The following is a 19,525-nucleotide window of genomic DNA, read 5'->3' on the forward strand; positions in this document are numbered from 1 at the left end:
GTTCTTGTGAAGCTGTACTTCTGAGCAGGTGAAGAGAAACTCAATCATCTCCTCAGGCAGTGTGTGAAAAAGAAACAGAAGACACCTGATCGAGAGCAGCGGTGCGACTTTACACACACCCGGTGTCATGCACCATCTTGATACCTCACAAACTATACTGTTACTGGGCGATCATTTATTCTCTTCTGTCTGGAATGGGACTTGAAGTAAGGGAATCAAATGTCCAAACAGTTGTTGTTTTTTATTGCCAGGTGAGTTACTGTAACGTCTGTCCCAACGTCTGCTGTTAATGGACGTTACTCCATCTAGTGGCTGCAGGATGGAGCTGCATGGCTGCACACATGCACACACACACTGTCCCCTTGGATATATCTAATTGACAAACTGCATTCCCCAGGCCCTAACCCTAAACTTAACCATCACAACTACATGCCTAGCCTTAACCCTTACCCTAACCTTGACCTCAACCTTTACCTAATTTTAATCTGAACTCCAAAAGCACGTTTTAACCATAACCCACAAAAGCAGACCCTACACATGGGGACCTCTCTTTGTCCCCACAGTACCTCTCTTTGTCCCCACAGTGACATGAGTCCCCATTGGTCAGTGTGCATTCAGGTTAAAGTCCCCACTGAGATATAAGAACAGGAAATACACCATGTGTATCCAGACTTAACCTATAGTCTATATTTAGGGTGTGTTTATGTGTATGTGTGTATTTATTGGTCATGTCAATAAAGCTCACTGAAATTGAATTTGGGAGAGATTGATAGGCTCATGAATGTGTCAGGCTGTTGTTCACCAAGTGAAAAAGACACAAATTCAAGGAGACCGTAGCAAAAGAATATTTATTCTCTTTTTTTTTACCGTTCGTTCCTGGAAAGTGCATTATAGATTTTACAGTAAGCAAAATTCATATTTAAGACATGAACACAACCGAGCGACATTCACAATCATCATTTTTGGACAGTGTGTTGCATAGGAGGAAACGTTTCTTAAGCATATGTATAAAAATTATTTATATTCAGATGAAAAGGGTGGAGGTCTACGTGGGCTTTGTTGTTCCATCAGAGCAGGTGTTGTTGGTCAGTTGCCATTTTATGCCTTAACCATGGCACTGAACTCTGCAGAGAGACAAGAAAACACACAGTTGGCATCTGTTTTCCACCATAAGCACTCTGCATGACAAACAGTTGATTAGAGTCCATACCATCAGCGCCAATCTTGCCGTCACCGTCGGAGTCCCCGGCCTTGAGGAAAGTCGTTGTCTCGGCGTCGGTCAGTGCGCGTGCACCTGCCTTGAAGTTCTGCAGGAACAGCCTGCGGGCATAGTCAGTGGTCAGTTCATGGTACCCATCTACTTTAAATAGTAGCCTACTGCACAACAAATCGATACTGATGGAGATGTTATCTGATATTAAATTGTTTTGATTAAGAATAGCATTCATCAAAAGATAATAAAAGATTTACACCTATTTAAAAATATTATCATTACAATGTAAACGGCCCTCCAATATGGTAAATTATTTGGAATGTAAGTTTAAGCAAAACAGGTGGCTAAAGAGATGCGTCAATCCCCATAGTCTGGTAAGAACACACATATAACCACTGTTATTCACTTATAGACATAATTGTGCAGCTGATCTCAGAGCAGAAGTTGCAAGAATGTCTTCTTTATGAACTGGTCAGACTTGTGTGGATGGCCTATCATAAGGAAGAGGCTGCCCCCTGGTGTCTGGTGTGCGTGTGTGTCTTACTTCAGCTCATCCTCCTCAATGAAGCCGCTCTTGTCCTGGTCGATGATGGAGAAGGCCTTCTTCACGTCCTCGGCGGACTTGCCGGACAACCCGACTGACTTGAAGAACTTCTTGTGGTCGAATGTGCCAGCATCTGAAATGTGAATGCAGGATGTCACTAAAGAATCCACATTGAGTAGCTGGAGAAAAAAGCATATCGATGCTCCAAACTACAAAAGGCACACATGGAAGGCTTTGATTTTATAATTGTAACTTGAGGAGTCACCTTTGCACTGTTCCAGGGCTGCAGCGACGTCAGCATCACTCAGTACACCTGCGAAGGCCATTTTGATCTGCAGAATCAAATAAAAGCTTTTACTTTTATGGCTAATTAGGCCATCTTTTCAGCATGACATATAGCTGACCATATTCATATTTATTTTATCTTTTAGATTAAATAATGAATCACGTTAAATATACATTGCTTATCGATGTCAATATCATTAAAACATCAGAGCACCACTCCATCATTTGCGCAAAAGTTTGGTCTGTTGCCAAAATTAATAGCCTACTTTAAAGAGGTTCTTATTAAATACCTAGATAAAAATAAAAACATTAGTCAGTCCACTTTTTTCCTGAGTGGCATGTTTGATGTCCGGTCCCAGAGGATGAGGTTGACATGTGCCCCCTATAGCTACTGCAAACATAGATGCAGGCACAACGGCATAAAACTATTTCTTTAGATGCGGCATTCCGATGCGAAGTCCATATTAAAACGTAAAATAATGAGGCTAATGTTTTCTCAAAGATGTTGCATGGACCCCGGGCTTCTTTTCTCCTTCCATTCACACTCACCTCTGGTGTCTTTGCTTTGTAGGGTACAGATGATACAGACAAGACTCAAGAGTCGACTGCAGTGATCTTCCCGGTGCTCGGTGACCTTTTTATAGTTCCACTCTATCGAAATCCGAGGCATAAGGTTAACTGACACCGCAGAGAAGGGGGTGGCGAAAATTCATTCGTCCTGTAGCCAGACAGCGGTCTAGGCTATTTTAAGTTTCACAAATGAAGTCGCTTAAAAGGTGCGTTTGAAGAAGTCTTTAATATCCCGCAATGCTAAGAATAGGACTGTGCACTGCTTAGGAGGACGAATTGCAAGTGCTGCTGGCAACACACCCGTATTCAGGAGGGTGGAAATGGAGCATGCATGGGTTAGAGCTGGCGTAAGTGGCGTTAATTGGTTGTTTTCACTCTTTTCGTGTAACATTGTTGTTTTAGAAGGCATGGATTATTGCAGTCATAAATTCACTTTAAGTCTTCTTGGGGGTTTGGTTTCAACAAGTCGTTCTGTCATTCTTATGAATAAGAAAAACGCTTAGGCTATAGGGATGTGCAAAAATACATTATTCAGTTTGTGAGAAACAGGTGATTTTGCTGTGTCTACATGTTAGTTGCCTCACAGCCCAATCAGCATGAGCCATATATTTTTTCTAAGTGCAATCCCTTGTTTTTCGTCATATTTAGCCTGTGTCTGTAGCCAATAGTGGGCTTACAGTCAAATCAAATCAAGCACATAGCAGCCAGTGTTATGGTGCACAGAACCAGTCAAATTCCAAATTTCTATCAGTCCTGTTTGGACTGCCAAGTCAATTTTATTCTACATATTTAAATGTATTTATTAGGCCTATTGTCCATATTCAATACAGTCAAAGTGGACTAAGGGATTTTAGGAAACACGCCTCTTGTGGATTGCACATAACCCCTTTTCTTTGTGTTATTCTAAGAGCTCAAAAGATTTAAAAGCACAATGCAATGCTCATTCTGTTTGGCAAAACTCCCAACAAACTGACATTGTGTACTTGTCCTGCTGAGAATAGCTTTGGCCTGCAGGTGGCAACACTGTCCTGTAGGGTTAAAGGTTGAGGAAACAGCAGGGTACCGTTACCATGCCTCCCTCTGTTTTGACCACTGGTTGAGAGTAACAAGCTCAGGGTGTCATCTGATAGTGTCGAGGGTTTACAAATTGCTGACTTGCATTCATAACTTCCTCTGGAATTGTAATTTGACTTTAACTTGTAGTTTTGACCTATTTAAATGTATTTATATGCCAATATGTGTATATAACATCTTCTAAAGAAATATGGCACTTTCCAAACACTACAAGTAAACTAAATTAATAAGTTGTTAAGAACCCCATAAGACCATTAAAGATCTGCATCTATGCACCAGATTCAACCTGCTAAAAGGTTGCTGATGCATCAGAGGCTGTTAATAGTCCTGCTGTTGCCACAGCACATCATCTAATTGACTACACAGCAGTTGGTGGAGAGAAAGACCTTGGAACAGACCAGCTAATTACACTATGTGTGACAGCTATCCATTGCAAACCTCCCTGAATCCAGGAAGTATGCAAGCAAAGCTGCAAGGCCTTTCCCACTGCGTTTGCCAGGACCTGGCCCGAGTTCAGCACCTCCAGAGTATTCAATATACCTGGCAGGTGGAAACTCATTTGTCACCGCCTCTTCTTCAACCCGCTGTGCTGACATGGCCACAGCTATACAGTGGGTTGTATAACACACCAAAGTTGAAAAAAAAAGACAACTGACCTGAAGGATATGACTTTACACCAAAAGAGTATTTATTCCTGGTTTTTCACTCTTCCTCAAAAGTGCATATGGTGTTTTACAGTTTGCACAAGTCATTTTTCAGAACATTTAACACATCTGAATAACAATAACAGTAAAATATGTGTACCATGTTGAGAAATAATCCGCAGGCAACTCATAAATAAGGTATAAAAAAATATTCTTTCAGCTGATGATTACTGAATCTTCAAGGAGTTCGCAGTTCCATGAAAAGAAGTGGCTCTTGGTCAATGGAAATTTATGCCTTTACGAGCAAAGCAAACTCTGTGAAAGTAGAATAAGACGACCATTAGTAGTGAACAAAATGTATTCATTATTTTAATTGGACCCAACCTCTGACCAAGACTTTGAGGTTGTGCAGATGATTGCAATGTGTTTTTTTTAACATCCATTCACATTCTTCTAATGCACATTAATTTAGAATCCACTACTAATATATATCAGAATAAATCTTTTATATCTCCACAAAGAACTCTTACCATCAACTCCGATCTTGCCATCACCATCACTGTCACCAGCATTGAGGAAATCCTTGGTCTCCTTGTCAGTGAGTGCTCTGGCAGATGCAGAGAAGTTCTGCAGGAACAGCCTAACAGGGGCACAAAACAGTAGTAGAGTAGATGGAGTAACTATTATGAACATATCAGAATGTACAGATTGGTCTGTTGTTAAATCACTGTGCAGAATGACAATCACTGTAACATGTCAACAAGGCTTTCCGCAGGGATTTAAATGTATGAAGTCATAAAACCCTCAGCTTCATTAGTGTTGTTTTGTTGTATGTGCAGTAAGTGTGTAGTTTGACCCCCAGATTAAAGCCGAGCTGAAACAAAACAAGCAAATGAGAGGAAAGAGTAAAGCCAGCCTCTGTTGTTCTAAAAACTAAACTGACTAACTAAAAGAAAGTACAGTATTATTACATCTGGGGCATATTTTGGTGCCACAGAGGCATTGCTGGTGTGTGGCTTGAGTGTCTTACTTCAGCTCATCCTCCTCAATGAAGCCACTGTTGTCCTGGTCAATGATGGCGAAGGCCTTCTTGACCTCATCTGCAGACTTGCCGGCCAGGCCGCATGCCTTGAAGAAAGTCTTGTAGTTGAAGGAGTCAGCAGCTGGAAGGCACACATGTTAACACCATAAGCACCCGGCAGGCTGCAAAAGCTCAACACAGGACTTCAGTGTTGATGTAATGTGAGAACTGCGGCTGGCAGTTTATATGACACGTTGTGAAAATGAGCGCACACTGAGGTCTCAGCCCGTTTGTAGCAGTTGTGTGTTTTTTTAAATCAAATTTGCCGTGTAAATTCAGAATGAAGAAAGAAGTCCAGTGCACTCACTGTATACTAAATAAAGATAATGAAGCTCACCTGAGCAGCCATCCAGAGCTGCTTTCAAATCAGCACCATCGAGGACACCAGCCAAGGCCATTTTTTTTTATCTTAGAGAGGAAAGAAGACAAGGCGCAGGATTAGTATAAACATCACAAATCCAGCACAGTACTTTTCAGAAGGTTTGATGGGCTCCTCTAAAATAGGGTATATTAAGCAGAGCCTTAGGCCTGTTGACTAAGCCAGATATTCACTTTCAAGTGTTAAACAAGGCTGATGCTTCTCAAGAGAATGAAAGTTCAGGCATCATTAACACCATACTGGAAAGCGTCTTTCAACATAAAATAGGCTAATGCCTGTCAAAGCCACTTATTTAAGTTTGGTCGCGATCATACTATCATCAACTTTACTAAAGCTTCCACGCAGCATCCTGGTGGTTTTTTTGTTTTTCAAAGGCTAAAGAGCTACTCTTTGCTGATGTCTAGGGCCCAACTGTTGATCCCAGTGCGTTACGCTGCTATGGCACTAATTGGATGATGCTGAGGGGCCAAATCGCGGCAACCCGAATCACTGCCACAAATAACCAATGCAGCTGGGGGAAACGCAGTGATGTAAAACGCGTCGATAGATTTGGGTGTGATATTTGTTTTCATCCGGTTAAAAGAGATCAAGTAAAATAACGCAATTATCATCCACAAAAGCTGATCCTTTGAAATCAAATGGCCACATTTTGGTCTCCTTCTCGCACTGATTGAATTGTCCTGCGGTCCGAACAGTTCTTGGCTATGTTGGCTCCATTTCTCTCTACAGTTATAGTCCAGGGGGATCTCCTTGTCTGAATCCCTGTCCTCCCAGAGTAATCTGCCAGAAGTCAGAGTGGCCTTTGCGGGGCGCACCTCCCACTCACCTTTGCGCTGCGTTGAGGCGAGTGAAAACCAAGGAGGACTCGAGTGAATGCTACAAGCCCCGTTCCTTCGCTCTTATATATCCTTGAGCAACACCATTTACAGCGCTTTGCGTCTCAGTATCAGGTACCAAGATGCATGGGTTTCGAAAAAATGTGTCTAGTAGTCTGGGCCTATTTTTAGGTGAACAAATGAGGATGCTACCATGTGTGAGGAGGCCTATAGCTAGACGTGTGGAAATCTGAGTGGGCCCTCTGCTCACTGGCTCCACGGGGCCATGTTGCCCTCATGTGATTTATAGCCAACATTTAAGATGCTGATTTCGATGTTGTGAGCTTCATCTGAGAGTATAAATGAAATGCATGGGAACGTGAGTGTTTGAATATACTGTAGGCCATGGGTCATATCCCAGTTTGGTTTGTGAGAAAAATGCCACATGAGCGAGCACCAAGGACTCGCGGCCAATTTAACTGCTGTTCACTATCTTAATTAACAGAGGAAAAGACTTAAACCATGGCCTGAAGCTGAGGCATCCCTCTGAAAAAAAGCAGCCTATTAGGCCACTCAAGCGTTGTAGGCTACATAGGCTATATATGGAATGTCTTGTTTTGATACTGCCCTCAAAAACACTATTCCTTTTAACTCATTTGTGTTATCTCTAAGTTATAATTATGGAGACAAGCTCCTCTGTGATAGACTGCTCCTTAGACTGTTGTGTTTGTTAATTCTGTCATCTGTTGTGTAGGCCTACGTAAAATGTTCCCATAGAGCGCATTCATATGCATTATGAACCTGCAGTGCGTCTCTACAAAATAATGACGTTATGATATATTTAATCTTTTAATAATACCAGATAAATGTGACAGTCGTGCCCACAGTGTCTGTCGTAGGCTGCTCAGATGTAAATCTTGGTAATTGCTTGGGTATTTCCCTTAATGTTAGTAGGCTACTCTTTTTATTTATTTATTTATTATGAGTTCATTATAAATGGTGTCAGGCTTTCCATTCCATCTGAAGTGGGAGTTGCAACACCGCCCCAGAGATGGTCTTAAATGATGTGCAGCCTCTGCTAATATGCTGCCGTGTCACACTAACTATCTATACCTAAAGTAGCCTATAGGCTTTCATATATTTCCATAAGGTTCATCTGCGCACTGCATGCAGTGAGTCGAGTTTCACATGAACCCGGCATCCTAACAAGGACAAGACTTTGGGGCCCATACGGATCCCTGCCCTGGAGTAGGCAACGCTCCAATCATTCTTACTATTTTTTAGTGTGCTGTGCGTGTGAACAGGTGAACAAGTTAGCAATGTGTTGACAACTCATTTTTCTGTGAAGGTCTCCCATGCCACAAAATATTTTTTTCTGGTAGATGAAATGGATATGATTTAATGGCCAATATGACCTCTTTATGAATTTTAAACCACTGACTTCCAACCTTTAGGTTATTTAAACCTTAATCATCATGGATCAAACCTTAATCAAGTATGCTGGATATTTGCACTAGGATCTGCAGGAATTCAGAAGAAGGCAGGGTATTTTTTTTTGAAGAACCTGTGAGTCCTGAGATTTGAAGAAAGCTCCCAATAATTTTAAAGGCAAAATTCCACCAATTTTAAACACATTCCTTTCTCAAAATTGGTGAAAGTGGCTTTTCAATTTCTCCACCACAACATGCTTTAGGATGTAAGATACACTGTGAATCAGAATGGGGTTTTCCTTACAATCAGAATGATGCCAGTGGCTGTTGTTCCTCCACCAGGGCATCTCCCTGAATGCCAGTGGGATGAGATAAGTAGTGTACAGCTGAGTGTGTCAGGGTTTGTGTGGTGAGGCAGGTTGGAGGACCCAAATGCGGGACACACAGCTGGCAGGTTCAGTTCAAGAGATTTATTAAACCAACAAACAAAAGGCGAGCACACTTAATGGCAGAGTGGCTGATTAACAGAGTCCAAAAACAAGGTGATCCAAACAGAAATCCAAAGAAACAGGGTGACAAGACAAGCACAGCAGGCTAAACACAACAACATGAGACAGAGCATATGCACATGACAAAGACCAGACAAAGACTGAGGGGAAACAAGCAAGGATATATACACACACAGGGTTAACGAGCTGGGAAGAGGTACACAGGTGATACTAATGAGACTAACGAGACACAGGCAGGCAGAGAGAGAGCAGGGGAAAACAGAGAGACTGACATGCAGAGGGATTAGTGGGGTGACAGACATGACACAGTTTACTGAACACTAGATGACAGACAAGACAGAACCCCAATACCCAACAGACCAAAATAACAGATAATAAACTGACCAACTCAAAAGTGCAAAACATGGCATGGCTGACAGGCAGAGTGTGACAGAGTGATTTCATGCATAGGTGTCAATAGAGTCAAATAAGCACTCAACATACTTCTTATCCTAAATATTTCTTGTTCCTGATACTCAGTTTTTATTCATAAACAAACCTGATGTCACTATAAAGAAGCCCAGCCATAACCAACATGCTCTGTTTATGCCCCAAGTCTTTGTGCAAGATAATTCTGTGTAAATCTCTTGTGATTTACCATAGTCATCTTACAAATCTTATTAATAGTAAGCATGATGCAGGGAATCTAAACCCCTGAATACATTGGATGGCACTAGTCTTAATTAAATGTTGAGCCCTTTACCCTGCCAAAGAATAAAAAGGAGACACTTAATGCATTTGCCATCACAGGCAGATGAAAAGACCAGCACACAGGGATATCACATCTTAAATACATTTATTAACCCATTCCATCTAACAGCTAGCATCCAGCTGTAGTCATCTATCCACCAAACATCCTATGCATTATTGTATCACATTGACGGGGAGAGTTGCAGCAAGCAGGTGCAGGATATCTGAGGTTTCTGGTCTTTGCATCAAACAATCTGGAAAGTCAGGATTCCCATCAGAAACCCGTAATCTTAAAGTAGGGAAAGGCGGTTATTCTTTTTATTTCAGGATATCACAGAACTCTGTGGGGGGAGAAAAATAAACAGTGGAATCAGTCAGAGCTGCTTCCCGGACAAGAAGTCAGTGTCACACATCATTATGGTTAAAGATGACTAAACAAGCAACAAATATTTTTTTGCTGGTTTGAGTGCATACTTTCATAATGTTTATGCTTTTTATGGACTTCAATTTCACTACTAATGGACAGCTCCCCTGTGCTCCTTTTCTCATCTGCCTTTTTCCCCAGATGTCTTACATGCACCCACCTTCCATCCCGATCTTGCCATCGCCATCCTTATCTCCTGCAGCCATCAGAGTCTTGGTCTCTGCCACGGTCAGCTCCCTCGCCCCCGGAGAGAAATTCTGAAGGAACAGTCTGATTGGTGGACAAAAAATATCAGTGATAAGTTCATCCTTGTATCATCATAGGCTTTATCTTTTTCTGATGGCATTTTCTTCCCATCTAGGCCTTTCTGAGCTTTCCTAAATCCCCCCATCACTCACACCAGTCCTCCCCTTATGTATTACTGCAGCAGTATTATTCACAGTGGAAATGCTGCTCCATTCATACTGTGACCTCTGCCTGAGGGCCATCACAAAGGAGTTGATGTAACACACAAAATACACGCACACACACACACACACACAAAATCCTTACTTGAGCTCCTCCTCCTCAATGTATCCACTCCTGTCTTGGTCCAGAACTGTGAACACTTTTTTCCCATCTGCATCAGATGAGCCGTTCAGTCCCACTTGTGCAAAGAAAGACTTGAAGTCAAATGTGCCCGGAGCTACATAGCAGAGAGAGAGAAAGAGAGAGAGACGAAGAGAGCAAGTGAAAGAGATGACAGATGTGGGAGAGAGAGGTCAATCACAGAATGACAAGAAAGCAGAAAAGCAAGAGGCTGAATAGAGATGTCGCATTTACTTATTCGCTCAAATGACTTTTATTCTACAACCGATGGCATTTACCAATATACACCCTGTAGCGCATCACTGTCTTATATACCATTATAGACTGTGTCATTATGCTATTGAAACACTCAAAGCACACTGAATATTGCCCGTGGGTCTAATGCAAACCTAAATGTTAAAAGCCCTTCATTTATCAAGCCGTTTGGAGTGGAACTTCGGATCTAGGATGAGTTAGTCATTGAAAATGATTGGCTGAATGAGACTTGCAGCCGCAGTAAGAAAAATTCAGATTTACACTCTGCTAACCTCACTTTCATTAGATATTTTAGTTTCCCATCACATCTTAGAACAAATCATAGAAACACCACCTTAAACAGATAGATGCAAAAAATAGTCTGAATGCTATTTTGCCTAAAACATTGCCAAAGGGGGGTGGGTTCCTTGAATATAGGGCATATAAGCACTGACATTTGATTTTCACCAAAGCAGTTGAGCTGTGTCTGCCTTGCCGTGCAGACATAGTTGCTTAATAAATGATTTAGTGCTTTAGGATGTGATTTGGTGTTCTTTGTGTGAATGCCCATCATAAACACTTTGGTATCTGGGTGGTAACTGCTCTCCTGCCACATGGCTGCCTGGTTACCATAGGCTCCCTGATGAGCACAACACACACCAGTGGGTTTAACATTCCCCCCCCCCCCCCCCCCCCCCAATATGTGAGTGAATGTATTTTCACTTACTGTAAAGTATATGCTCTTGGGTTAATGATAAGATCCGTTGTAAAGTGTGTGTCTCCCTATGTGCGTGTGTGTGTGCTCTCTGACTCACTTTGACAAGCCTGGACCGCAGCCCTGATGTCCTCGTCGTTCAGCATCCCTGCAAATGCCATGGTCCTCTGTAGCTGCCTGAGGGAAACAAACAAAACATACACGGAGGAAATGCAAAGTGACAGTAAATGAAACTGGTGTTTTCTGCTGTCAGATAACAGTCTCTGTCAGATGAAACAGTCAGAACTTGTGGATAGATTAAGCATAATCTTTCCCCGGCGGTTAGTCTTCAGGTGCATCAGCACTGTTAAAAAACAAGTTGCTGAGTTGTACCTTTTATCAGTAGGGTTGGATCATTTTGACAGTAAGTGACAACCAGATTAATAGAAGATACAACTGTTTTTTGTTTTCTCAGAGAGAGAAACACATATTTCATCATATCACATGGGTTAAATCATATGAAAATTAGAGATGTTGATTCAAGTGTCGTTTTACAAAATGAAATCATTTACTTCCCCACAGAGAAAGTTGTTGCAAGGAGCAAACACAAAGAGCGCTGTACATCCTATATTTTTCATTCCCCCTTTATTTAAAGCAAAACTATAGAGATGTTCCAAGGCACAAACACACAGAACTGTCAGCTATCATTGCACAAACAACATCATGCACAAGAATTTGCAAAAAGCTTGGTACTCACCGTGCTTTGGGTGAGGTTTGCACTGTTTGATGTGCAGATATCTGCCTCTCTTGCTTTGTGCTTATAAACCACCGACACTCTCTCGTAGCTTTGTAATCCAGAGTGCAAGAAGCAACCTGACGTAATTGCCCTCAAACCCAGAGAGATTTCCCCCCACGCCACAGTCTCCTCCTCCTTCATCAGTTAATCAGAGCAGATAATTTTCTCACGCAAATTGTTCTGCAAATTTAAGAAACTTAAAAGTATATGATAACCCCATGATATTACATGATAATGATAAATATAAATGTATTTTACCAGTGCAACCTTTTCTGCTTTTATTGCTACCGGTACACAACAACAACAACAACAACAACAAACACAACTACTAATGCGCTCACTATTGTTCATAATAATATTAATAAGGAATAATGATATAGCATACAGGAGCAGGTGTTCAGGAGATGCAAAACTTTTCAGTAGATGAGATGAATGTGATAAATATCAATCAGCTATGTGTGTCTTTAATTTCAGTATTAATTATGTCTGGTAATTAAAAGAAAATAAAGACACTGTGTAAACTCATGAATATGCAGTTGTCATATTGTAAGTCGTAGCTATATATAGGTCTAACAAAGAGGCAAATATGTGGGTTTGTCTTGTCAACACCCATACACAGAGCATTACAATAATTAAATCACTTGATATATTCTTTATTAAGGTTTAATCACACCTAATAGAAAGTCAGTTATCATGTGCTAAGACTTGAAAGTCATCAAAACAGTATTATGTAAAGAACAAACTTACAGTTATACAGAGGTATGGCTGTATTTAATTGGGATAATTAACCTATGACTGTACACTTCTTCAATACCTTTTTAATATTCACATATACTCTATAATATCTGTACATTGTAGCTCCACTGTGCATATGGTAAGATATAGTACAACTGCACTTATCTGTATTAAACACTACATTTCTGAACTGTATTTCATTAGCTCTGTTCTTATCTAATCTATGTTTCCTTTATGTTTAGCTATTGTGATCAAAATAATATAATACTTGCCATGAGTAGGCTATTTAATCATGGGAAGTACCGAGTTTCCCTGTAGATCTAACGCCCAGCAAAATTCATATGGAATCACAAGAAAGAAAATGAAGACCACAAGAAATAGATCACACTGCTTATGCAAGCATCAGTACACGAGTCAAATTACCCTGTCCATCTGTTAAATGCTGCTTGGCAGTTTATGATTGGCATTAAAGTAAATTAACATTTACTATAGACAGGTCGCCTCTCTCTCCTAATCGGTATTGCATGCCTCACGTGGTTGACAAGTGACTGCACGTAAAAAAAAAAAAGCTTTCTTCAGCTTAGATACAAAGCACTGGATTTGCATGACTGATATTAAAGCTCGAAACTGATTGGCTTTGCGTCTTCAACGCGAAGGTATTCTTCGTTGTGATTGGCTTGAGTACTTGTCAATGATTTCAGTTTGCACGCCTCATTCCGTGATGTGACGTTGAACAGGAACATGGCGCTTTGGAGGAGAGGTGTTTCATGATACTCAGAGCTATTGATTAATTTGCTTTAGCTATGATCATTTAAATAACATTTAGGCAAATACGCCAAATATGATAGGTCGTGAAAGGTGATCGCTCATTTTGTCTCCATGGACAACGAGGCTCTATATTTCTTTGCGGTGTTTGCTGTCGTCAGCTGAAACTGTTAGCACTGATATGCTAGCGTTAGCTGAGGCTAGTTAGCTGGCTAATAGTAAGTCGCTAACGTTAAACATACAGGAACTATGCTTGTTTACGTAGACTACACGGACGTTAAACTGAGTATCAATGATTAAAACACTTAATGTAGCATCTAATCCGCCATTTACTATTTAGGACGACGATTCCAATAGCTAACATTTGTGTGCTAAGCTAGGAGGATGAAGAGCCGCCATGGATATGTTTTGTTGCTGGCCAGTGGGGTTTTTCTGTCGGCGTTCTGGCTGTCTGAAGGTGCCCCTCTTCTGTATCCACACAAATCAGGTAAGACATCTGACCGAAAGCTGATACATAGCTAAGCGATTGTTTGTCCATTCACTACAAGTCGTGTCTATCCAGCTGCTTAGCTTAGAAGTTAGATGTTTATGTGGGCGATTTGTTTTTTCGGGGTAGCTGTTGCTAATCAGCAGCTATAGGCTAACAACACAACAACCTGGCAGCATTTCCTGCTAACCAGTGAAGACCGTGATTAGTGTGTGGATACTTGTACTAACTGTTTGAGCAAAGTGTTTGAGCAAAGTGTTTACAGGATAGCAATTCTTATTTCTGTATAACGTTATATGGACCGGTAAATATTTTTATGATCCTTGATGATGATGGAAAGTAGCAGCATGTCATCGTCACGACTCAGCGAAGTTAAGCACAAACATTACAGTTGTCCTCTACTAGAACTCCGAAAATACTTATTAACTAAATCTAGTGATATTTAACACAAATAAATCTGCCTCCAGGTAGCGGTTATGTGTCTGGTTAATATAGAACAACCTATTGTAACTGCAGGTACAGACATGTTTAACCTTTCAGTGGGGTTGATGCTGGCATTAAACAAGTTTATGGGACAGTGGACTGGATGTTGGCCTGCCAGCATGGAAACACTGTTTCTTATTGTTTTGATCCTTGAATAACCTCTCTGATGATTATAGTGTCCTGGCACTTTTCCCACATCACACGATTTGTGTGTGCCATATTGTCATATGCCAGTGTGATTAAAAAACACTTAATATGCTAATTCAATCAGCTTTATTTGCTCGGTATGTGTACACATACGAGGAATTTGACTTTCGATCATACGTTGCTCACAACGAGCTTACTCATACAATAATAACAACAGACGCAGACTACAGTATACAGAACACATACACACACTACAAACAAAACAATTTAGACAGATCGAGACAATAGTGCAATAAGCAGAGTGCAAAGGATGCAGGAGTAAATTATTATTATCATTATTAATATAATGTACTGCTCGGAGGTGGATGTGATATACACATACATGCATACATACACATGTACACAGTGTGATGGAGCATAGTGCCAAGGATATTGGAATAAATAAGTATTATGTGCAGGTGATATGTACTTTAGAGGTAGATATGAGATATACAGTATATACAATACTAATTAAGAGATTCCTGCTCAGGACAGATTTACAGAGACAGGAGGTATTTTTTAAAAATATCAATTTTGATGAATCAAAAAATAGTACACCAATTTAAGTAGGTGAATCAATTCAATCAACAAACCCTACGTTGTAGAGGCCATTCATCCACTCAGAGACAAGGGTAACGGTGTCAGTGTTTTCACTGTTTTTTGCAGCTTCTCTTGTATAACCTGCTTCCTCGTGAGAACTGAATAGATGCATACAAGGATATGCTGTAGTGAGGGTCAGTAATGTGTAACTGTAAAACATTCCAATCTTATTGGCACAAGTCAATGATTAGCAACACTGCTGTTTGCTTAATCATAATACAGCATACAGAAAACTGAGGTTGCCATATCAGCATGTTTTATTAATACTTTTATGACATAGCAACCTGTTCTTTGCCCCACATTCACCAGCGTGTCCAGATGTGGTACAGTGATAGATAGCCTACTTGATTGTATAACGTTTTGGTTTAGGCTATGGATTGTGAGTTAGATCACACCTAGCGGTGCCTCCTGGGCACTGCCGAAGGAGGCCTTGAGCAAGCCCCTGAACCCCTAAACTGCTCGGGGCGCCGCACTGAGTGGCAGCCCCCTCACTCTGACATCTCTCCGTGTGTTGCTATGGGTCCTGTTTGTGCATGTGTGTGTATTTTGGTCCTGTGTGTAAATACTAACAATAATAATAAGAGTGAAAACACTGAATTTCCCCTTGCGGGATTAATAAAGTATATCTTCTTCTTCTTCTACAGTGTCCATTGTGTTGACTTTTGCCGGCTGAGCAGGCTAACTTCAGGTTTAGCCCGCCGTTAACTTGAATGGGGTTAAAATTATATACTTGCGGCTGTTATAGGCTTTTCAAATATTATCGACCAAATGGATCACATTATGATAGTGAAACGAGTCATTTCGCTTGGGTTGTGACGCTCAAATATATTGATTGCCCGCTAGTAATATTTACTTCAAAGCACTGAGCACTTCCTGTCGGCTTGGAGGCATTGCAAGGCTACCCAGCTGACCAATGACAGTTCTTACGAGTTGCCCCGACGTGTAGTTACATTTTTGAGGAGGTGCATGTTAGGCTATGGCATAGACTACACTGTCGGTGGGACGTAGAAGTATTATCACACTATTCCACTCTTCCAGTTAAGAGTAATAACTGGAAAGTCACTTGTAAAGCTGGTCTTTTAAGGGAAATGAGCTGTGTTTACACACATCAAACATGGGTAAAGGTAAATAGGTAAGCTTTATCAGACGCTTTAGATTGAATGACAGCCAGGTGATAGTGGCATGTCTAGTCTGTAAGACAAGGTGGATGTTGGCCTTAACCTTCCACTATGTTGCTGAGTGATTCAATGGCTACCACCCCAGGCTGAAGGGGATCCTGTTTTTACAAACCAGCCCATCTTTTATGTTGCAGTCAAGGGATAAGGCTCTAGCCAGAGCTCCTCTGCTCCAGTCCAGTTGAAATGACAATACAATTACAATTTATTGGTTGTTTTTGCGTTGTGAGAGTTACAAAAAAGACTGCATGGAAATGTTGACCAGCCTATATAATTGCGTTCTTTTATTGTTTTAACTGTTAAAATTTTGCTGAATGACAGACAAACACAGTTTTGCGAATGTGGGTCCTTACAAGAGCAGCCATGCGTATTGGCTGCTTCATATCGCTGGGCTCTTGATCGATGAGGCTCAGTGCTTCTCATCTTAGCAGACAGACAAATCTTAGCCGAACCCAAACATGTCAGTCAGACAATGCCATCCTTCATGTAACTGAAAGTACAGACATCCACTGTTGTGCACACTGGTGGGTGATCTCTGCAAAAATGGGTCAGATCCCCCTCTGTATGAATGCCTAGTGAAATATGCAGTGGAACCGAAATGAGACCTGGCATCTCCCTGCTGTATTGGTCCCAAAAACCAGTTGAGTCGTTTGTTGGGGTCTGCCAAGTCATAATATGAACCCATGACTCAGATAAGGCCTAACTGAGGTGAACTGATCCCACGTAGAGCTGCCGTGACCCAGCTGCTGTTTTTTCTATCTGACTGCTGCTGCAGCCTCTCAGGGAGTCCTGTGCTGCCTGGAACCCTGTTGCTTTGCTGATAACAGACGGAGTGTTTGTGTGTGTGTGTGTGTGTGTGTGTGTGTGTGTGTGTGTGTGTGTGTGTGTGTGTGTGTGTGTAAAATATATATATATATATATATATATATAGCTGCCTACAATTAGAGCCAAATGTTTTTCACAGGATTGGTGTTAAGTGTTTGGCTTGGAATTCTCTCTGAACGACTGCTCCAGCCAATGACAGATACTCATTTTGTAAACTGTAATTGTAGATGGCAGAAGTGTTTTGTAAAAAAAAAATTGCACACATGATTAGGGATCTGACAGGAACGAGCTTTGGTTTATCATTACTTTGCTCTTGATTTCTAGATGTCGGAAATTCTTGCCAGACTAGAATTATGCAACATGTATTTCATATCCGGATGGTCTTTGTGGAAGACCCCACTCAAGGGTTTCACTGCCTGGTGGTGGTGCCCACCTTGGTGTAGTACTGAAGGGGGTGGGGTGGTCAACCTTCGTATGGCATGACAACAGTGCAGTTATGCATGCAGTAGATATTGTTTCCTGCTGTAAATCTTTATAGAGGCTTGATGTTTACCTTAATTATAGAATCCTGTTGCTCTGTGCCTCACCACTTCAACCAACAACTCAATGATCAAGGATATCTTTATTATCCCTAGGGGGCAATTTGTTGTACAGCCAGCAGTAACCAAATAGCTGTCAGACAAACATTAAATATAAATCACACTGACTTATTTAAAAGGCCAGGGGCAGCAGGGACAAATGAGTTCTTAAGTCCATTGGTTCTGCAGATTGTATTGGGCCAGATGGACGTAACTTGAACTCCTTGGACAGGGGGAGGTGAGGAACAGCCAGGATCACATAAACGTGATGTCCAAAATAGAGATTTAGGCCAACTAAATTTGATTTATTGATGTATCCTAAGCTACTGCCTGTGATTCTCACTGAACTGTCTGGGACACCACAGTTTTCTTTTGCTTTAGTTTTTTTGCTGTTTTCCACCTATTGTGGTGATGTTTTTTGTTTACCTCCCAACAATGTTAATTTGTCTGGATTGCTCTCTCCTTAAAACTTTCTTCTTCTTATGCTATGTATGTCACTTGTTGTAGCGTGTCCTGTCGGGAGACTGTGATGAGTGTTGATTGTATAGTCTGACCTAGAATAAGCCTTAATTGTTAAAAATACTGTGTAGTCTATGGTTTCTGTAGATGCATGTTATGCAGATTCAGTCTATTAGCTTGGGCTGCGTCAGTTCCTTTCGCTTGCAACTGCTTTCAGTAGCCTGTTTACTACTTAACAAAGCCTGTCACTTCCCCCCTGATGTCAGTGATTCATTGCAAGGTAGGAAACACTTTAATTTAACAGTTGTAAGTACACATCTGCATTGAGAGCTTCATCTACTGGGCCTGCGTCCTGACTATAGACCCATTTAATCTTTAATTCCTGTTCTCATCAATATTTCACCACAGACACTGTTTCTCGATTGCAATCTGAAGCACAGAGGAGAGGTTTGTGAAAGGAATCCAGTCGAAACATTTCCACCATTTGCAGTTTGCATCACAGTAGATCTCTTTACTTTTCCTAAAGGCTAAGTGGCCTGTGGGGTCTTTGACTCACCATCACAATACACTTATCTCAGAGGTAGGGGAAACAAAGTCGTTTGGGGTGTATGTATGTATAAAGTGCAGTAGGAAAATGTAAAGTGAAAGACATTTGGAAAAAGACAGAATGCGTGGAAGAATTTTATTTTTGATCCACAGTAAAGAGACCAGATTAAGCAACCCTGTCTATTTTTGTCGGTGAAAGCTTGCCTTGCTGTGGTAAACATGAAATGAATCTCAATCATGGCTGACACTTTGGATCATATCTAATGCACCCCAGGGAGATAAAGTGATTGCTGCTCATTTCATCTGCACTGTGACAGGCTGCGCTGTCAACAAAACTGTTCCATCTGACCACACCTGACTTGCAGCAAGAGCACGGCTCGGCGTGTCGTTAGACTGGCGTTCAGCCATCACAAGTTCTTACCTCAATATTTTATTTATGAATTGGGGGGAGGCAGGACCTGATGCCAGATTATTTAATTCAGTTCTGCATGAGACCTTTGGTACTGAGGCTAGGGTTTGGCTGAAGTTACCACTCTGTCACCCTTAACAAAGCAATTGTGCAATTGATATTGGCCACCAGTTATGTACAGTGTGCCAACCTCGACAGCCCAGCTGTATTCTAACGTTAACATAGCTATCCTTATTAGCTAGGCTCCTTACATGCTTGCATCTTTGAA

At 41.2% G+C, this 19,525-nt stretch overlaps 4 protein-coding genes across 4 annotated transcripts in view; 1 reads left to right on the forward strand and 3 right to left on the reverse strand.

Annotated features, from left to right (window-relative positions):
- Positions 1–821: 821 nt before the first annotated feature.
- Positions 822–2,748, reverse strand: LOC119888760 (parvalbumin beta-like). Its single transcript, XM_038699469.1, has 5 exons — positions 2,592–2,748; positions 2,023–2,089; positions 1,758–1,890; positions 1,211–1,320; positions 822–1,124 (listed from the first exon to the last, which is right to left on the reverse strand). Exons 2-5 carry the CDS (start codon positions 2,081–2,083, stop codon positions 1,099–1,101), a joined length of 330 nt encoding a protein of 109 aa, XP_038555397.1. The 5' UTR covers positions 2,084–2,089; positions 2,592–2,748; the 3' UTR covers positions 822–1,098.
- A 1,602-nt stretch (positions 2,749–4,350) lies between these two features.
- LOC119888766 (parvalbumin beta-like) lies at positions 4,351–6,696 on the reverse strand. Its single transcript, XM_038699482.1, has 5 exons — positions 6,617–6,696; positions 5,749–5,819; positions 5,361–5,493; positions 4,861–4,970; positions 4,351–4,645 (listed from the first exon to the last, which is right to left on the reverse strand). Exons 2-5 carry the CDS (start codon positions 5,807–5,809, stop codon positions 4,620–4,622), a joined length of 330 nt encoding a protein of 109 aa, XP_038555410.1. The 5' UTR covers positions 5,810–5,819; positions 6,617–6,696; the 3' UTR covers positions 4,351–4,619.
- Positions 6,697–8,483: 1,787 nt separating this feature from the next.
- On the reverse strand, positions 8,484–13,265 carry LOC119888771 (parvalbumin beta-like). The gene is made up of 5 exons (XM_038699496.1): positions 11,971–13,265; positions 11,335–11,411; positions 10,250–10,382; positions 9,858–9,967; positions 8,484–9,614 (listed from the first exon to the last, which is right to left on the reverse strand). The coding sequence occupies exons 2-5, from the start codon at positions 11,393–11,395 to the stop codon at positions 9,592–9,594; spliced, it is 327 nt and encodes a 108-aa protein (XP_038555424.1). The 5' UTR covers positions 11,396–11,411; positions 11,971–13,265; the 3' UTR covers positions 8,484–9,591.
- Positions 13,266–13,465: 200 nt separating this feature from the next.
- Positions 13,466–19,525, forward strand: part of lmtk2 (lemur tyrosine kinase 2) — a 35,702-nt gene continuing 29,642 nt past the window's right edge. Inside the window, exon 1 of the mRNA XM_038699507.1 lies at positions 13,466–13,996. Coding sequence (XP_038555435.1) covers positions 13,894–13,996 — 103 coding nt within the window. The 5' untranslated portion in view covers positions 13,466–13,893. The remainder of the gene's footprint in view (positions 13,997–19,525) is intronic.

Source organism: Micropterus salmoides, unplaced genomic scaffold (assembly GCF_014851395.1).
Source record: "Micropterus salmoides isolate LMB-PRFRI ecotype aquatic unplaced genomic scaffold, ASM1485139v1 Ms_hic_scaffold_10, whole genome shotgun sequence".
NCBI lineage: Eukaryota > Metazoa > Chordata > Actinopteri > Centrarchiformes > Centrarchidae > Micropterus > Micropterus salmoides.